We start from the raw sequence: 21,697 nt of genomic DNA, 5'->3' as shown, positions 1-21,697 counted from the left end.
GAGACCTCAAAGCGGTCTTGAGGATGATGGAGGGATGTAAATGGTACAAAGGGAAAAGGTCGAGTGAGGAAGGAAAACGTCAACTGCAACAGTCAGAAAGATGGGATGCCTATGAATATCATCCAATGTGAGAATCATGATTCCCTCATGAGATGCAATGCCATCATTGGGGAAAAGTCAAAACAGGCCGGGAAGAAATGTGAGACCTCAAAGTGGTCTTGAGGATACAATTTTGTTTCCAGAAGGCAGAGAACAAAAGGATGTTGCAATTCTAAGAGCAGCTGTAAATCCTCATTACTGAGTTGAACGCCACAAACATTCAATTGGAGGAGAGTCATGATGAGGAAACAATGAAAGTGTGTCACTACAGTTGCTGCCAAGTGCCAGCCTTCAAAGACTGAAAGCTACAGGGCACAGAGACAGGAGGATCCTGCTCCATGAGCTCTACAGAAACTTCAGCTTTCTCCTTCTGTCAGTCTGTGGAGTCCAGGGCAGAAAAATGGTTGGTGGTGCACACCAGTGACACAGAGGTTGGCTGGGTGAGGGTATCCTGTGGCGACACCATCAAAGAGGATCTTTGAGTCAGCAAAGAAGAAGACTGTTTGCCTTTGTTTGACTTTGCCAACTTTCCAGTTGGCAGAGGAAGACTTAGATGTTGGTTGGCTGAAGGTACATTGGAGGTCTTCACAATAGTATTCCTTCTGTCCTGTGTAGCTGGCAACTTTGCCCCATGAGACGAAAGATTGGTGGCTTGTTGCACAGCTGGAGGAGGAGATGAGGATGCTACCTTTGTGGAGCAAGATGTAGCAAGAACAGTACTGAGGTGCCAGATGGTAGAATGCAGGGTTTCTGACTAGCCAACAACTTGCAAGCAAATGGGTAAAGCACTTTTTCCTTCACCTAGTCCTCCAGGACAGCCCACTAATTGAGATACACAGGACAATCACAGGAGCAGGTGGCATGGTCACCACTGCAGTTAATGCAGCAGGGAGAAGGAGGAAGACAATCACCTTCAGGACATAGATTATACATTTGGCTGGGTGTCGACAGGACTCTCAAGTGTGGTTGCAGTGGTGACACTGGTAGCACAGCATTGGGTTCAGAATATACAGCCTGATTGTGATAACTTCATAACTTGCTTTGATCTTTGAAAGAAGAACCACTCTATCAAAACTGAGAAAAATAGTGACTGCTAGGTCACAGGTTCGAATCCTGCCTTGGGCATGGATGTGAGTGATGTCATTAGGTTAGTTAGGTTTAAGAAGTTCTAAGTTCTAGGGGACTGATGACCTCAGAAGTTAAGTCCCATAGTGCTCAGAGCTATTTGAACCATTTGAAAAATAGTGCCTGTGGACACTAAGGACTGCAATGACACCCTGATCAGAGAGGTGTGTATGGATTTCTGCCTCAGTCAGACCATCAAGCAGCCTCATGTAAATAATTCCATGGGAAGAATTCAGCATTTGATGAGCCTCAACAGGAACAGTTTAGCCATGGAGAAGCAAAGTTACAAGCAGTTGGTGTTCTTGACAATGCGATGCAGGATGTTTCAGGGCCAGCAATTCCATCAACACATTTCTGAATAATCTGAATAATAAAAGGATTAACTGTAGCAAAGTACTGACTGTCTTCAGTATGTGAAACCATGAGGAACCATGGTGCAGCTGGTAGGGTCTTTGAATTGTTAGCCTCATTCAATTTACGTTTCATAGCCATTGACAGTGTAGATGATTGGCTTATTGCAAGAAAATCCTCCATGATTACCAACATCTCCGATGGCATACCCCTTCCAACAGGGAGCTCCCTTCAGGTGGGTGTTCACACCTCAGGTCACACCTCCCAAATACCTGACAGAGGGACCAATCAGCAATTTGGGAAAGGTAACACCTCAGACAATCACCCCTCCCTGGGTCTGCCTTATACCAGGGGGTACGTGCGAATCCTATCTGCAAACCTGGAGCTGGGAATTATGCATTACCCGGTCACCTGTTATGTGCCAGTTGCATGGGCCAGCCTTCAGGAGCTCACAGGAAGGAAAAATAAAAAGAGAAACCTGAAATATTAGAGCAGAGGAAGGATAGGAGAAGGTGAATGAAGAAATAAAAATGGAATGAGAAACAGTAGAGTATTCTGATATTGGCTATCAAAAATGCAGAATACATTTCCAAAAACAACCCAGACAGTAAGTGGACAGGCATGCAGCATGGAAGGGAAAGGATGCTGCAAAGGCTGGGGCCCTATGGTAGGCAAGTACGAACCCACCAAAGAGCAGAAAGGCTCCTAGGGGAAGTTCAGACCTTTGTTAACAATCATAGTGCCCTGTGAAATACTGAGAATAATGAGACACACTTACACTTTGATTTTATATTTTGTAGGTTATAATAGTGTCAAAGTTTGCTGCTATTACAATTCTTAAATCAACAATGTGACACATGTACTTCTGATTCTACCATTCACTATCTTCAATTCAAAAGTCAATATTGCATACCTTCATTGGAATAAATTGCATTTCTTCAGCTAGTTAAAACAGCGATTTAAATACATCATTGTATTTGCAGGAAACAGAAATGCAGAAAAATACTTCTCAAATGGTTGTTGCAATGAGTAGAAAAGTTTAAATACTCATTTTGTTTCATCAATATATTAATGGCTCTGAATGTCTTCTTCTTGTAGTCTATAAAATTATGTTTAGGTCCAGGGTTTTAAGCAAGTTAAAGATACTTATTCACATTTTCATGATATTGTGATTTATTTCTCATCTAGACATGGCAAACAATGGAATTGATGCATCACCTTTGTGCTTACAGCTAATGAGAGCCTTCAACAATTTTCATAAACACTGACAGACTGTAAAACATTTGATTTATATTTTCAATTACCAGTCACATTTATCAATAAAAAGAATGCATGTGATGCACACTTTCCTCATGGTACCAAGACAAAAAAAACCTGTTACAGATTAAATGACTTTTGTACACATTTTCCTGCATACGTGAGGGAGACTGAGATGGATGTAAGTTGCAGTAGTTACTCAGAGATGAAAAGGCTTGCACAGAATAGAGTAGCATGGAGAGCTGCATCCAACCAGTCTTTGAATGAAAATCACAACAGTATGAGTGAAATATTATGAATAAAACATAACTCTTGTGTCTGCAAACTTAATAGGGGTAAAGATAATTATATATTATTGAACAGAATTTTGAAATAGGGTTATATAAGATCTGCTGAGTATGTCACATTGCTATATCAATAAAACTTTTGAATTCTCTTTTCATGACTGACTTTTACTAATAATTATAGCAGTTTATAATTTAATGAATAATAACATTTCATCATAAAATTTCGTAACCAAAATATTGTGAAGTGTTAAGTATATGCCGGTTATGGTTGAATGAAACAAATGAAATTTAGAGGATAAGTAACTTCTTTAAAATTAAAATTAAAATGATGTTACAAAGTATTACAGAAAACTTGGAAAAGAGTCAAATTTAAATAATATCTTCATACAATATGTTAAACCCCATGGCACCCCTTTCTAAGCAGCAGACTAGTCATTTTAGGTTAAACATAGCTGAAAAAATAATGGAATCACAAATTTCTTTAATGAGACTAGTTTCATAGTATACTATTGATGAATGGCCTCTGTGATACACAGGGTTTATCAGAAAGAATCATCTGATTTGGCATATCTATATTTCTGAAGCTAATAAACACATGTAATGAATATTGTTTTTTGATGAAAAGGAAACTCAAAAAATTTTTGCCATGCCTTTTCACAGGTGTTCAATATGCCCCCCTTGAGATGCATGGCGTATGTCAATTTTGTATTCAAATTGTTCCCACACTGCAGCGGACATGTCTTGAGTTACAGCTTCCACAGTTTCTGTTATGCAGTGTCTCAGTTCATTAATTGTTGTTGGTAACAGAGGCACATAAACGGAGTCTTTTATAAACTCCCCCACAAGAAATAATCACATACAGCCAGTCTGATGATCTTGGAGACCTGTAATGTAAGGCTGAATCATTTGGTCTAATACAACCAATCCATCGTTCAGTAATGCTTTGATTAAAAAATTCCTGTACTTCCACATGCCAGTGTGATAGTGCCCCATCCTGTTGGCAAATGAAATTGTCTGAGTCAGACTCCAACTGTGGGAAAAGAAAATTCTCAAGCATTTTGATGTATGCGCTTCCTGTAACAGTGTTCTTGGCAAAGAAAAATGGATGATACATCCTTTCCCATGAAACTGCACAAAACATATTATAGTTTGGAGAGTCCCTCTAATGTTGTACAGCTTTATGTGGTTGTTCTGTATCCCATGTTCTCACATTATGATGGTTCACCTTTTCATTTAAATGGAATGTTGCCTTATCACTAAACACTAGCTGTGGAAGAAAACTGTCATCCATCCATCCATCTTGCCAGGAACGAAATTACAGAACTCCACACATTGTTGTTTATCACCTTCAAGAAGAGCTTGCAGTAGCTGAATTTTGTATGCTTTCATGCGTAAACGTTAATGCAACACACACCAGAGGGACATCCAGGGCATGTTAAGCTGTCAAGGTGGGTGGTGAATAGATTTCTGCGGACTCCTTGTGAAACTATGGCGAATGCATTCAATGTCTGTGTTACACACTCAGGGATGGCCTGGCGATTTGCCTTTACACAAACAACCTGTTTTTCATAATAGTTCACACCATCATCTAAATCTCTGTGTTGTAGGAGGATCCACACTATACCTAATACGAAAGTCATGCTGAACAGTTATTACTGACCCACACTGTGCAAAACATAGAACACAGAACACTTTCTCTTGTCCCAACACCAGTTTTACTAGTACTGATGTGGGTGCCCACTATTGCTATCCAAAAGGAACCATGTAAAACTTGAGAGTTTGCTCTTTCCAACAGTTATTCACACACATATCTCAAATAACATAACAGTTATGATTTTTTTTTAAATCAGATGATTCTTTTTGATACACCTTGTACATCACAAATTTTCAGATGAATGCTTTTCAAATGATGTACCTCTCCAATACACAGTTTCTCAAAAAATTTGTTAAACCACTGTACTGAACCAAAATGTAAACAATTTAATTTTATTAATACTTGCAACATTTTACATATATTATTGTTGTTATTAATAAAATCATAGATATCTGTACCAAATTAAAAATGGCATTGCTGTCAAGCTGTATTTTGGTGGATGGAGTTATGGGAATTTACTATTCAGATAATCATTTTAGCTGTCTGTTTACACTGGTGTAGTTAACTTCCATTAGGACACTTATAATTAGAAAATACTAGGGAACTCATAGTTAGTACTGACATGAGTACTACAGTTCATAACATGCAAAATCCTATAAGATAATCAGTATATTTGAAGAAGGTGAGCCATGCCAGTAGGGATACTACAGTTCATAACATGCAAAATCCTATAAGATAATCAGTATATTTGAAGAAGGTGACCCATACCAGTAGGGAGTCTGGCAGTTCAACTTCCCTATAAATTACTTGGAACTCTGAGAAACTAATTACTTGAACAGATAACTAGCATTTGAGCTAATGAGCAGCACCTTTCTCCACTGCATAGTTTGTCATACCTTTGTTAGATTCCAAACTTTGAATAAATACTTCTGTTACTTTATTTTCTCTGTACATAATGACACAAATCACCAATTAACCAAATCACTAATTAACAGTTTCATGTAACTTACTATGGTTTACAGTATGGAAACTAAAAGTATAAACATGAGGCTCCACGTCATGTAAGAATGATAGCATTCATTTCTGAACAATCCAAAACATTAAAATCTGATATAAACATTTTTAAAGCATTGTTCAGTTTTCAGAATAACAGTTTATTCCTACGGCAGCCTTTATAAGAACATCTCTGTCACAAAACTACCAGTTCACAGTTAGAAAGTTTACAAGTAAGATGTGTGTTAGATGCATTCTCAGTGTTTGCCAAGGGCAGAGTGATTTCACATGTGAATTTGAACTATTTTGTGACATATTTAAATAATTAACTTCACCACTGTAATTTTAGGTGCTGATTTGGTACAGTGTGCTAGTAAATTTTCATAGTAGAAAAACTGGATACCATTATTATTAAACAAACTTTGTAAGGAATAAATGAATGTGTTAATGGAATTTAAATGGTGATGATGCATACATTTATGAGCAAACATCATCACATACCCATTTATACTTTAACATTAGTGGTGATCAGGACTGCTGTTATTGGGAAGGGACTGCAAGAACCAGGTCAGTATCATTACATTTGTTGCTCTATCAGGTGAAGAATTATTCCACCAAAGCATAGTTAGAACTTATGAGGTTTACAAAATATTACAACAGTGAACTAGGTAAGTACACTAAGGAAATGACTGTAGAACAGTGAACTATATTTTTGTGTGGCATAGATGAACTAAAATTATGTTTAGACTGCAAATAGGATAATGCATGAACTGTAATCAGGCAGTGCAAAATAAATATTTTGTGAAAAATGACATCAACACATGAATTAAAGAGAGGATTTTGGAAAATGAGAGGACAAGAATTACTGATATCATCATTGGTGTCACTTTCAGCAACAGCCAATCCATGCACAGCCCAGCTGTCAATGAACCAGCCTGGCATGGAACTTCAAATGGACCAATATGGATGTTATGAGTGGAAGCAGTAAGCAATTGGTAGAAAGAACAGACTCTGTTGATGATCCACAGCTGTATGATATACTTCAAAATTAATTCACTAACTGGAAGTTCCTCAACATCAGCTGTATTAGCTATAGATTTACTATCAAATAGTGACATAAGAAAATTTGTGGAGGGCTGGCACTTGAAACCAGATTTCCCTCTTGTTGCAAGCTATTACCTTAACCAGTTTGGCTATCCATGCATGCTCCACAGACTAACCCAAACCTCCATAAGTCATACTGTCTACATCTTTATATCATAGTCTACTAAATTCATAATTTAGTGATCATGACATTACTTGTATTCCTACAATAGGGAGAATGAAACAACAGGATATTGAGACCAGTGTTGTTATTGTCATTTGCCAAAACTACGCCTGTAATACTTAAATACATGTCTGAAAGAAAAGACAATATTGTTGATCTACAGCTGTACAAAATACTTCAAAATTAGTTCACGGAATGTGAGTTCCTTGATATCAACTGTTCTAGGTAGAGATTTGCTATTTTCATGTGTCACTACTGCATAGTAAATCTATACCTAATACAGCTAATGTCAAGGAATTCACATTCAGCAAATTAATTATGAAGTATTTTGAACAGCTGGCAGATCCTCAACTGTGTCTGTTCTTTTGGCCAAATGATGATAACAACATTGGTCTCAATTTATTATTCTCTCATTCTTGCTGTTGTGGTAATACAAGTAATGTTGTGAGCACATATAGACAACAATGGAAGGTTGTAGAGAATGCGACATATGGAGGTTTGGATCAGTCTCAGCAGCATGCATGGATAGCTAAAGTGGCTAGGGCAACCTATCACAGTAAGTGGGAATTCTGGATCTGAGTCCCGACCTGGCACAAATTTTCATATGTCACTATTGTGCAGTACCTAATAAATCTAATATCAAGTGCAGTCAGAAAATTAATTTTGCAGAAACAAGTGTACTTCATTTAATCAAAACTCCATTCCTTCATGCAAAGTGAATCAAATAGGAATATAATGGAGCAAGGCAAGATCATTGAAAATCCCCCTACAACATTGGATGGTACCTAAGCAAAGCAGCATTCTATTATAACTAATTTCAGTATTTTGTATCACACTTCAAAAATTAGTTAGTAGATCAATAAAAACTTGGCTATTTTTTGTCATATATATTTAAGCATTTGTATTAGAATGTTACATGAGTGAACATGCCCACTAAAGTGAGTCTTATATTGTTATTCCTAGAAATTTTCATCGTTCTCTTTAACAATAATATCATTTCTAATGCCAGATTTTTTTACCAGTTATTTCTTATTGCTGGTAACCTATGAGATTTATGGTTCCTATCAAAAACAGAGATTTTAGAGATCAAGACTGAGAAATAAAGGAAAATTAGAGTTGCTTCTCTGCCTTGTAACTGGAAAAATTGTTTATGGGAGCATAACACCTGTCACATTTCAGTCATACTAACTAAGGTCACAGGTCTGATTTGTAGCATGAGTAGAACCTTGATGTTTTGCATATGCTGTGTCAATATAACTCATATGTGGCAAGTAATATAATGAAAGGCAAGTAGAGGTCCAATTAAAGTCAACAACATAAACAAATGACACATACCAGCTCTCACCAAGCACAGTCTGGTGCATAATCACATAAAATGTGACATGAAAATATCAGTATCATACTGTAGATCCCATTTTTATAAACAATATAATTAAGGAGACTATTAAAATAAGAATGTCATAAAACCTACTAAATAGAGATAAAGGCATCAATGTCAACAAAACGTGAGACATAGCACAAGATCTAAACAGACCCTTTGTGTAAAAAAGCTGAAAATTTCTGTGAAGTTGTACATTTCATGTAGTGGTGGGACAGAGCCTGGAAAACAAATGCACTTCAAATTGGGTATTGGGCAACAGAAATGTAATTTGTGAGTAAGAAGTAATATTACACCACAACAGGGTTAGAGTCCATACAGCAGGCACACATAAGATCATATTCATAATATCTGATGAAGATGTCCAGGTCAGTTGTCAAAATATTGTGTACAAAATCCAATCATACTAGAGAAACCCAAGAACTCACAATGACATGGCTAATTTTTATTCACTCTGTATTTACTCACATATGTTTCAAATAGGAAAATCTTTCATGTATTGTTTTTTCTATAACATTGCCAGGACCCAAGTAATTACATTCACAGGTAACAGCAAGGAACTGCTTTTGTCCTGATGAAGTACTAACGGCAGCTCAGTCTCATGCTGAACTGACATTGCTTGAACAACTGAAACGCTGTCACTGTAAACTACTTGATGATGTTGTTCCTGTAGATGAGAAGCCGTTTCCTTTAGTGGTGCTGGTTGGCCCACCAGGAAGTAAGAAATCTCATTTGGTTCATCACATAGCCAATACTGCTTCTGAAAAGGTGAGAATATAGGTACTAATTTAATAAAACTGAGAAGTAAATCACTTAATATAATTAATTTTCTAATATAGGAGGAAATGGATATGGAGGAAGAAATTTTATTCTAACAATAATGTGCATCCTTTAATTTTTTACTAAAAATTATGGCTGTAATTTAATGTTTTGTCATTAGAAATGGAGCATAAGGATGGGCTGGAACAAGATGGGTAGTGAAGTTGGCCATTCCCGTTCCAAAGAGTCATCTTGGGATTTGACTTAAGCAATTACATAAATTTACAAAAAAATTTAAATCAAAATGGATGAAGAGGGGCTTCAACTACTCTCCTCCATATGCAAGTCCAATGCCTTAGTCATGTGCCACCTTGCTTGATCCCAATGTTTGCCTCACTTTCAATATTAGTAATAATGATAACAACAACAATAATAATAATTATAATGATAATAATAATAGCCTCTTGAGCTACAGCCTTTTATACACTGCCTGAAATAATTACATTTACAGATCAGTACCACAAGTGGTGCTGAGGTACGAGGTATCAACTTGTGCTCAAACACCCATAATATTACGCTGTGTAGCCCCCACAGGTACCGACTCTGGCATCCAGTTGATTGTACAGATGGCGAATTCTGTCCTGGGATATGTTATGCCATGCCTCCTCAACCTGTTAATGTAGTTCTGTAAGAGTTGTTGGCTGACAACTTGCATGGGTAAATTCTAATCCCACTTGCTTGAAGGGCCGTGAGAACTACAAGGTGTTTGTAAATTAATATTGGGGGTTTTAATGCTTTATAATATTTATTATATTAAACTTACAGTTATAAATGATATTTCAAATGAATGAGCAACTCAAACAGTTTTACCAAGAACCTTATAAATGTTCAATGTGAGCGCCATTTGTCACATGGCACACATTAAGTCTATAGCTGAGTTCTTCCCAAACGTTGATAAGTGTGTCTTCAGTGATTGTAGCAACAGCTGCTTCAATCCAGTTTCTTAATTTAGGGAGGTCTGCTGGTAATGGAGACATGTATACATGATCCTTGATGATAGACACACAAACAAACAGAAACATACACACAAAATTCAAGCTTTCGCAACCAATGGTTGCTTCATCAGGAAAGAGGGAAGGAGAGGGAAAGACGAAACAATGTGGGTTTTAAGGGAGAGGGTAAGGAGTCATTTGTAAAGGCAAAGAGTTTGGGCAGATCTGCCAGTCGAGGTGGAAGTACAGAGGCAAAGATGTTGTTGAAAGAGAGGTGAGGTATGAGCGGTGGCAAATCGAAATTAGCGGAGATTGGGGGCTGGTGGATAACGAGAAGAGGGGATATACTGAAGGGCAAGTTCCCATCTCCAGAGTTCTGACAGGTTGGTGTTAGTGGGAAGTATCCAGATAACCTGGATGGTGTAACACTGTGCCAAGATGTGCTGGCCATGCACCAAGGCATGTTTAGCCACAGGGTGATCCTCATTACCAACAAACACTGTCTGCCTGTGTCCATTCATGCGAATGGACAGTTTGTTGCTGGTCATTCCCACATAGAAAGCATCACAGTGTAGGCAGGTCAGTTGGTAAATTACATGGGTGCTTTCACACGTGGCTCTGCCTTTGATCGTGTACACCTTCCAGGTTACAGAACTGGAATAGGTGGTGGTGGGAGGGTGCATGGGACAGGTTTTACATGGGGGGCAGTTACAATGGTAGGAGCCAGAGGGTAGGGAAGGTGGTTTGGGGATTTCATAGGGATGAACTAAGAGGTTACGAAGGTTAGGTGGATGGCGGAAAGACACTCTTGGTGGAGTGGGGAGGACTTCATGAAAGATGGATCTCATTTCAGGGCAGGATTTGAGGGGGTCGTATTCCTGCTGGAGAGCCAAATTCAGAGTCTGATCCAGTTCCGGAAAGAATCCTGTCACAAGTGGGGCACTTTTGGGGTTCTTCTGTGGGAGGTTCTGGGTTTGAGGAGATGAGGAAGTGGCTCCAGTTATTTGCTTCTGTACCAGGTCGGGAGGGTAATTGCGGGATGTGAAAGCTGTTTTCAGGTTGTTGGTGTAATGGGACAGGGATTCCGGACTGGAACAGATTCATTTGCCACAAAGACCTAGGCTGTAGGGAATGGACCGTTTGATGTGCAATGGGTGGCAACTGTCATAATGGAGGTACTGTTGCTTGTTGGTGGGTGAAGCTGGACATGGGACAGGTGGAGGTCAATGTCAAGGAAAGTGGCATGGGATTTGGAGTAGGAGCAGGTGAATCTGATGGAACCAAAGGAGTTGAGGTTGGAGAGGAAATTCTGGAGTTCTTCTTCACTGTGAGTCCAGATCATAGAGATGTCATCAATAAATCTGTACCAAACTTTGGGTTTGCAGGCCTGGGTAACCAAGAAGGCTTCCTCTAAGCAACCCATGAATAGGTTGGCATACAAGGGGGCCATTCTGGTACCCATGGCTGTCCCCTTTAATTGTTGGTATGTCTGACCTTCGAAAGTGAAGAAGTTGTGCGTCAGGATGAAGCTGGCTAAGGTAATGAGGGAAGAGGTTTTAGGTAGGGTGGTAGGTGATCGGCGTGAAAGGAAGTGCTCCATAGCAGCGAGGCCCTGGATGTGCAAAATATTTGTGTATAAGGAAGTGGCATCAATGGTTACAAGGATGGTTTCCAGGGGTAACAGACTGGGTAAGGATTCCAGGCGTTCAAGAAAGTGGTTGGTGTCTTTGATGAAGGATGGGAGACTGCTTGTAATGGGTTGAAGGTGTTGATCTACATAGGCAGAGATACGTTCTGTGGGGGCTTGGTAACCAGCTACAATGGGGTGGCCAGGATGATTGGGTTCATGAATTTTAGGAAGAAGGTAGAAGGTAGGGGTGCAGGGTGTTGGTTGGGTCAGGAGGCTGACGGAGTCACGTGAAAGGTTTTGTAGGGGGCCTAAGGTTCTGAGGATTTCTTGAAGCTCTGCCTGGACATCAGGAATGGGATTACCTTGGCAAACTTTGTATGTAGTTTTGTCTGAAAGCTGACGCAGTCCCTCAGCCATATACTCCCGATGATCAAGTACCACGGTTGTGGAACCCTTGTCCGCTGGAAGAATGACGATGGATCGGTCAGCCTTCAGATCATGGATAGCCTGGGCTTCAGCAGTGGTGATGTTGGGAGTAGGATTAAGGTTTTTTAAGAAGGATTGAGAGGCAAGGCTGGAAGTGAGAAATTCCTGGAAGGTTTGGAGAGGGTGATTTTGAGGAAGAGGAGATGGGTCCCGCTGTGACGGAGGACGCAACTGTTCCAGGCGGGGTTCAATTTGGATAGTGTCTTGGGGAGTTGGATCATTAGGAGTAGGATTTGGATCATTTTTCTTCATGGCAAAGTGATATTTCCAGCAGAGAGTACGGGTGTAGTACAGTAAATCTTTGACAAGGGCTGTTTGGATGAAAGATGATGTGACTTACCAAACAAAAGCGCTGGCAGGTCGATAGACACACAAACAAACACAAACACACACACAAAATTCAAGCTTTCGTAACCAATGGTTGCTTCTTCAGGAAAGAGGGAAGGAGAGGGAAAGACAATAGGATGTGGGTTTTAAGGGAGAGGGTAAGGAGTCATTCCAATCCCGGGAGCAGTAAGACTTACCTTAGGGGGAGAAAAGGACAGGTATACACTTGCACACACACACATATCCATCCGCACATACACAGACACAAGCAGACATTAGTAAAGGCAAAGAGTTTGTTTTTAGATATATTTTTCCCATGTGGAATGTTTCCCTATTGGTCATTAAAATTGCTACACCCTGAAGATGACATGATACAGACGTAAAATTTAACCAACAGTAAGAAGATGCTATGATATGCAAATGATTAGTTTCTGAGAGCATTCACACAAGGTTGTCATTGGTGGCGACACCTACAAAGTGCTGACATGAGGAAAGTTTCCAATTGATTTCTCATACACAAAGAAGCAGTTGACCGTCGTTGCTGGGTGAAACGTTGTAGTGATGCCTTGTGTAAGGAGGAGAAATGCCGTACCATCACGCTCCGAGTTTGATAAAGGTCAGATTGTAGCCTATCGTGATCGCCGTTTATAGTATCGTGACATTGGTGCTCACGTTGGTTGAGATCCAATGACTGTGAGCAGAATAAGGAATCGGTGGGTTCATGAGGGTAATCCAGAACGCCGTGATGGATCCCAACAGCCTCATATCACTAGCAGTCGAGATGACAGTCATCTTATCTCCATGGCTGTAACGGATTGTGCACCCACATCTTGATCCCTGATTCAACAGATGGGGACGATTGCAAGACAACAACCATCTGCACAAACAGTTCAACGGACGTTTGCAGCAGCATGGACTATCAGCTCGGAGACCATGGCTGTGGTTACCCTTGATGCTGCATCACAGACAGGAGCGCCTGCGATGGTGTACTCAGTGACGAACGTGGATGCACGAATAGCAAAATGTCATTTTTATCGGATGACTCCAGGGTCTGTTTACAGCATCATGATGGTCGCATCCGTGTTTGGCGACATCGCCGTGAACGCACATTGGAAGTGTGTATTCGTCATCACCATACGGGAGTATCACCCGGCGTGATGGTATGGGGTGCCATTGGTTACACGTCTCGGTCACCTCTTGTTCGCATTGATGGCACTTTGAACAGTGGACGTTACATTTCAGTTGTGTTACGACCCATGCCAGTACCCTTCATTCGATCCCTGCAGAACCCTACATTTCAGCAGGATAATGCACGACCGCATGTTGCAGGTCCTGTACAGGCCTTTCTGGATACAGAAAATGTTCGACTGCTGCCCTGGTCAGCACATTCTCCAGATCTCTCACCAATTGAAAATGCCTGGTTAATGGTGGCCGAACAACTGGCTCGTCACAATACGCCACAATACACCAATCTTGATTAACTGTGGTATTTTGTTGAAGCTGCATGGGCAGCTGTACCTGTACACGCCATCCAAGCTCTGTTTGACTCAGAGCCAAGGCGTATCAAGGCCATTATTACCGCCAGAGTTGGTTTTTCTGGGTACTGATTTCTCCTGCAATTCTTCTTGGTATAGCAATTTTAATGGCCAGTAGTGTGTGTATATATATATAAAATAGAAAGAAACATTCCACATGTGAAAAATATATTAAAAACAAAGATTCCATGACTGCCAAACGGGAAAGCACTGGTAGATAGGCACAATAAAACACACACACACACACACACACACACACACACACAAAATTTCAAGCTTTCGCAACCCACGGTTGCTAAATCATGTAAGAGGGAAGGAGAGGAAAAGATGAAAGGATGTGGGATTTAAGGGAGAGGGTAAGGAGTCATTCCAATCACAGAAGCAGAAAGACTTACCTAAGGGGGACAAAAGGACTGGTATACACTCGCACACAGACACATATCCATCCACACATATACAGACACAAGCAGACATATTTAAAGGCCTTTAGTTGTTAAAAATGGTTGCCACAGCTTCAAAATGCTTGAAACAGTTAATGACACCAGTTTTCCCACCAAAAACTGCACTCTTCCAAGTTCTCAGCATCTTAAAAAAATTAATTTGTCAGCGAAAAAGTTTAGGGATAAGCATCCCCCAGCGTTCTCCCAGAAAAATAGCACTAAGTTTAATATAATAAATATTATAAAGCATTAAAACCCCGATATTCATTTATAAACACCTTGTAGTTCAAGATGCTGGTCATAATTCTGGGGGTTGGCAGGAACGATTAAGATACTAAGGTACACATAGTAACAGTACAATATGAAAAGAATTTGATAAATTGTTGCAAGGTTTTGGTTGTGTTTTCAATCCATAGGGCATGAAAAGGAACTCAAAGACGCAGTCTTACAGACATCATCCAGGTGCATATACATTTAAAGGTAGGCCTTTCTGCAGTCAGTGACACTAAAGAAGTTGCACTCATGAGGTACACTTCAAGTCCTGAATGTCTGGGATAGGTTAACTACCGTGTACTATTTGAGCATTTAGAGCTTTGTAATCACCATAGAGTCTAACAGAACCATCCTTTTTTGACAGTAGTTGATGGGTGAAGCCCAGGAGCTGTCTCACGGCTGAACTACACCCAATTGTAGCAGTTCGTTGTCTGCCACCTTTGTTACCTGTAGACGAGTGAGGGCCATGCAGCATGCTTTCTAGCAGGGGTAGGCCAGGTGTCATGAGAATGTTGTGCATTATACCACTGCAGGTGCTGCATTGATGAGAGTTCACTTGTGATATCAAGTGAGTAGGACACACGGGTAATCCATTGGCTACGAAGCTGAAGGCACCATACTAAGCTGCGTGTGATGAATTGTGGTCAAAAGTGCTGGCAGTGTAATTGCCTGAGATAGAGGTGATGGGGTGTGGCCACCATGGTTGGGGGTGGTAGGCACAGAGGTAACATCAGTTACAAGTGAGAACCTATCATACAGCTCATGTGCATGTGTGATTGCACACCGTGAATATGTTGGAGATGGCTTGCATTTTAAGTGTGGAGCATCTCCGATGCTTGATGCATTTCCAGGTAAAGCTGGTGTCTTGGCACAATAACATCCATGGTTGCAGCACACTCGTTTAAGATGACAGAGCATGTGTTACCATCATGTAGAGGAAGACTGAAATGATGAGGCAGCGTCAGAGCAAAAAACCCCAGAATGAGATGATGAGTTTAGGGGTGTAGAAATGCAGTGTGCTCTAAATCTGGTGAGAGGTGCAAATATCAGAGTAAGTCAATCCCCACTGAAAGCTCACTGACATCAGTTATGAAGAAGGTCAATGGGGCATGGCAAATCTGTGCTAAGTTGTAAAACATGATGTTAAGGATCCAGCATGGAGATTGAAAAATTGTTGGTGGCATGGAGCTGTACTTTGGTTGAGTCAGGGAACAGCGCAAACATGTACTTCAATGCTGTGCTGACATGTGACTGTAGCAATGACCAAGTACATGCATGTGTTATGGTTGAAAATATAAAGTCTTCTGTCCATCAGGTTGGGCAGCATGAAGAACCTCCAACTCGAGTGACATGGGTGAAACAACTTGAGATGATGGAATTAGCTGGTGCACCTGTGGTGGCCCATGTTTGAAGTTTGGAAAGCTGCAGCAACACTGTCAGTTACACACAGTGTTGCTCAATTGGGTGTAACACTAGAAAAACTGTGACCTTGTGGCGGCCAGTGTGGTATTGTAAAGTGAGGGAATGGTGCCATGTGCAGCACACACGACAATGTCCAACTTTGAAATGGTGATGTCATCTGCTCAAGTTGTGGTGGCTCAGAACATGAGGTAGGCATGAGTGATGTAACATTCCACAGGCAGGTGCTGTCCCTGTAATTAATGCACTACCCACATTGCAGTACAGTGAACTTCCTATCCACAAAGCTGAGCTGCTTGTTGAGTAGCTCTGCTACAGGTACAGTCATAGTAAGCTGCTGCTGAGGTGGAAGTTTGATGCTCCAAAGCATCCGTAATGTTGTGTCTGCATCAGATGCGTGTCCAGCAATGTTTGTAGCTGGCAGCACAGCTGAGGTGTTGTCTTATTGGCACATTGTGTGTCATAGATTGCTTGTCAAAGTTGATAGGCATTGAAGTCCAGTGGATTTTGCTGTTGTACATTTTTTGTACCCAGGGGGCATAGGTATTACATAACTGGTGATGTCAGTGTGCTCAGCCAGTTGGCAGATCAACACCACATGCTTAAGAGTTGTCAGCCAAAATGCCTTGTAATGAAAGTACGCAATCCCCTGCAGTAAACCAAAAGGCCATTGTTTCTGGTCTAGATGGTGGTATCTTGGATTGAGGAGAAATCTCTCACAACAGTGTAAAGGCCAAATGTGGTGGTACTGTGGTACTTGTGTGAAATGGTACAAGAGAGGAAGTGTCATGTAGCACTCACAGCATGGTTGTTGATACCATGAAGGGTTTCAGGTAGTGCAGAGACTGGTGCCTTGTGTTATTCATGGCAGTTTCATTGTTTAACAGTAGTCCTGATGCAATTGTCACAGATGTTGTGGTTGACAATCGATGGATCATAATGAACATGAGCTGAGCTCCAAAATTTGAAACCAAAATACTTGGATCATAATCTTGCATGAAGTCTAATAGTAGATTTGTTGGTGGCAATCATTGCTGGGGCATGCCAGCACATGTGACTTTGTGTGAGGAAGAAAGCATAATAGTACACAGTTCAGATTTTAGGACTATCTGTCAGTTAAGTCATTGGGAGCACTGGAGGTGCACACTACTTGGCAGAATCTATGAGGCACAGTCACATGGAGCAGTTGGTGTAATAGATGCAATGCAATATGGCTGCATTGATAGAGCATGGCAGCTAGTAATGTAATGAAAAGTTCGGCATGGTTGTTGTGGTAGCTGTGGGCCACCAATGTAGTAAATTTCCCAACAGATATAAGGAGATATACCATTAATGTTGTCAACACAATATAGTGTGATTCACTTTTATTAATACAGAGAGCACTATAGCACAACCACATTATACCAGGTTCTAAACCTAACTATTTTGCTTGCTTTGATTCAGACATTCCACACTGCCGTGAAAACTTTCGTCAGCAGCATTGCTAGCGCTGTTATCCCCACATACTTTATTTATATCTTTTGTAACACTTTCACACCATGCAATAAAATGTGATTGTGTGTCATATTCTGCATGGGGCACAGTCTTAGTGGTATAGTGATATGGCAGACAGTCATTAAGTGCATATCCAGAGAACATCACCTGTATCATTGACATGAGAAGAAATTGTATCATTTTTTCCTTTCTTATTCACGTATGTAATACATGTTTTGGCTATATTTGTTATTTATATTTGTGAAACATGTAATATGATATCTGTTTTGCATTTCATTAAAGACATTTTCATCATGGTTAAATTATTACAATATTGCATCTACATATTGCTAACCTGAGTGGGGCTCTGGGGCTCTGGGGCTCCCAGTGGCTGGAGATAGTAGCCATGTGTGTATCATTGTGCCCACCAGCAACTCAATGCCTTCTCTATGTAGTGAGTAGCAATCTATCCTTTTAAGATTGTTGTTATTCCACCCTGAACTTTCCACTGTTTAATTTAGGGTTACAGGAGACCAAACACTGAATAATATAAGCATTGAATTGTTGACAGGCACACTCAAAAGTGAATGAAAACTGGATAACTTTTGGGATAAATCTTCATTACAATTGTGCAGCCATATGTAAATGTCATATGTACCTGCTCATGAAAGGAACATCCTATCAGTATTAAATAAAAAACTAAAAATAATGCACTATTATTATATGTTTGAAGTAATCAAGACAGACAAAACCTTAAATGTATACAAATGCTTGTATGGGTTGCCCCGCCATCCTTCATTGCCCTCTGCTTACTGCATCCAAATGCACTTACACATTTCTAATCCATATTTGAGCTAATGGCACCTATTTCTGAATTTTGAAAATTATTTCTTTATTCTGCAGGTGAGAGTGGGTGTCAGTCATACTACAAGACCAAAAGAACCTAATGAAATTGATGGGGTGTATTACCATTTTGTGTCCCAAAAAGAATTTGATGATTTGGTAAAACATGGAGAATTTATGTCTGTCACAGAAACTCTAGGGAGCTGTTATGGGTTTGGTAAGGCAGAAAAATTAGTAATGTTGTAGTCAACTTTTATCCTATTTTTGGATGTTAAAATTGTAATACATTTCACTTTTTAGAAAACATCACAGACTTTCAGGTTTTGAGGTATGAAGGCAACTAATAATAATGTGAATGTTGATAAACTGTTCTCATTGTTTGGTTTTTTCTATGTTAATAATTTCCATTACAGAGCTTTGCAAGGGACAAATACAGGGTGTTTCATAAATGACCGGTATATTTGAAACGGCAATAAAAACTAAATGAGCAGTGATAGAAATACACTGTTTGTTGCAATATGCTTGGGACAACAGTACATTTTCAGGCGGGCAAACTTCGAAATTACAGTAGTTACAATTTTCAACAACAGATGGCGCTGCAAGTGATGTGAAAGATATAGAAGACAACGCAGTCTGTGGGTGCGCCATCCTGTACATCGTCTTTCTGATGTAAGCGTGTGCTGTTCACAACGTGCAAGTGTGCTGTGGACAACATGGTTTATTCCTTAGAACAGAGGATTTTCTGGTGTTGGAATTCCACCGCCTAGAACACAGTGTTGTTGCAACAAGACGAAGTTTTCAACGGAGGTTTAATGTAACCAAAGGACCAAAAAGCGATACAATAAAGGATCTGTTTGAAAAATTTCAACGGACTGGGAACATGACGGATGAACGTGCTATAAAGGTAGGGCAACCGGGTATGGCAACCACAGAGGGCAATGCGCAGCTAGTGCAGCAGGTGATCCAACAGCAGCCTCGGGTTTCCGTTCGCCTTGTTGCAGCTGAGGTCCAAATGACGCCAACATCCACGTATCATCTCATGTGCCAGAGTTTACACCTCTATCCATACAAAATTCAAACGCGGCAACCCCTCAACGCCGCTACCATTGCTGCACGAGAGATATTCGCTAACGATATAGGGCACAGGATTGATGACGGCGATACGCATGTGGGCAGTATTTGGTTTACTGATGAAGCTTATTTTTACCTGGATGGCTTCATCAATAAATAGAACTGGCGCATATGGGGAACCGAAAAGCCCCATGTTGCAGTCCCATCGTCCCTGCATCCTCAAAAAGTACTGGTCTGGGCCGCCATTTCTTCCAAAGGAATCATTGGCCCATTTTTCAGATCTGAAAAGATTACTGCATCAAGCTATCTGGACATTCTTCGTGAATTTGTGGCGGTACAAACTGCCTTAGACGACACTGCGAACAACTCGCAGTTTATGGAAGATGGTGCCTGGCCACATCGCACAGCAGACGTCTTTAATTTCCTGAATGAATATTTCGATGATCGTGTGATTGCTTTGGACTATGGCCTCCCTATTCGCCAGACATGAACCCCTGTGACTTCTTTCTGTGGGGACACTTGAAAGACCAGGTGTACCGCCAGAATCCAGAAACAATTGAACAGCTGAAGCAGTACATCTCATCTGCATGTGAAGCCATTCCGCCAGACACGTTGTCAAAGGTTTCGGGTAATTTCATTCAGAGACTACACCATATTATTGCTAGGCATGGTGGATATGTGGAAAATATCGTACTATAAAGTTTCCCAGACCGCAGCGCCATCTGTTGTTGACAATTGTAACTACTGTAATTTCGAAAGTTTGTCTCCCTGAAAATGTACTGTTGTCCCAAGCATATTGCAACAAACGGTGTATTTCTATCACTGCTCGTTTAGTTTTTATTGCCGTTTCAAATATACCGGTCATTTTTGAAACTCCCTGTATCACAATGTTTATGCTAATGAAATGAAAGGTGGTGTGGTGTCCTTTTTTCAGTATAACTAAGCACATTTGTTCATTTACCTGGTGGTTTGTTCAGTCTCTGCAAAAGACATAATACAGAGGAAGTGAGTGATCACTGTCTGGAAGCATGTAATAGCGGTAATATATGGTGTAGGTTCTGGAATGTGTTGTAGACAGGTCTAAACAGCTGCACATAGTGACAACAGTCTCAGCAAACATTTACTCCCACACTCATTTATTCATTCACCATGATCTGTAGACACCAATAGGATGAAGAGCCTTCAGGGATATGGAAGGAGTCAAAGTGTGATGGTACTAACCTGGTTGTGCCAATATGAGTCCTCAGAGGTGCACATGGAATAGAAGTCTCATACACTGAAATTTTTTCAGTTGATAGTCTCCAGTTTAATAATGGATGTAACACTAGTGATTAAAGTCTAAGATACTTTCACATCTACTTATGTGGTGCCGATGAGATTAGTTGTTGTGGAGTTCTCTAGACTGCAGTTTGGTATTTTCTCTATCATAATCGTTGTGTCATCTGTGATTAGGGTGAAGTGTGCTCTCTGTGTTATACACCTTGACAGATCATTGATTAAGATTAGAAAAAGTATGGTACCAAGCACCAAGCCCTATAATACTCCACACTTCATTGTGCTTCCGTCAGAGCAGGTATATGCCATTGCAGAATTATTCAGTACTACCTTCTGCCTTCTGTCATCTAGATATGATTTGATCCACTTCCCTGCTTTACCATATAAACCATAGTGCTCAGCCTTTTTAAATACAATTTTGTAACCTACATAGCTGAATTCATTAGACAGAATGCAAAAGATTCTAAATGATGACTTTTTTTGTTTATTGATATGAGGAGTTGGTTGACAAATGAGAAAATGATGTGTTCAGTTGAAATATCCCTTTGGATTCTTTTATTAAGATGATTCATGATTCTCTTGAACATAAGGTTCTCTATGATTTTAGCAAATGAAACTGGCTGGTAGCTGGAAACCTTAGCTTTATCACTTTTTTGAACAGTGTCTTAACAAATGCATGATTGAGTCTATTAGGAACACTACCTTGATTTATAGACTCATTGAATGTGTAGTGGACAACTTCAAGAATAAATTTGCAACAGTGCTTCAGTACTTTCATAGATATAATATACACACTAGTGGAATTTTTATTTCTCATTTGGCT

General features: G+C 40.2%; 1 protein-coding gene across 1 annotated transcript in view; it reads left to right on the top strand.

The window, feature by feature from the left end:
* Positions 1–21,697, top strand: part of LOC126335879 (uncharacterized) — a 148,897-nt gene that overhangs the window by 40,892 nt on the left and 86,308 nt on the right. Inside the window, exon 3 of the mRNA XM_049999349.1 lies at positions 18,589–18,745. Within this exon, the coding sequence (XP_049855306.1) occupies positions 18,589–18,745 (157 nt within the window). The remainder of the gene's footprint in view (positions 1–18,588; positions 18,746–21,697) is intronic.

The sequence above is a fragment of the Schistocerca gregaria genome, chromosome 2, assembly GCF_023897955.1.
Source record: "Schistocerca gregaria isolate iqSchGreg1 chromosome 2, iqSchGreg1.2, whole genome shotgun sequence".
Taxonomy (NCBI): domain Eukaryota; kingdom Metazoa; phylum Arthropoda; class Insecta; order Orthoptera; family Acrididae; genus Schistocerca; species Schistocerca gregaria.
This window is presented reverse-complemented; position numbering and strand designations above follow the sequence as displayed.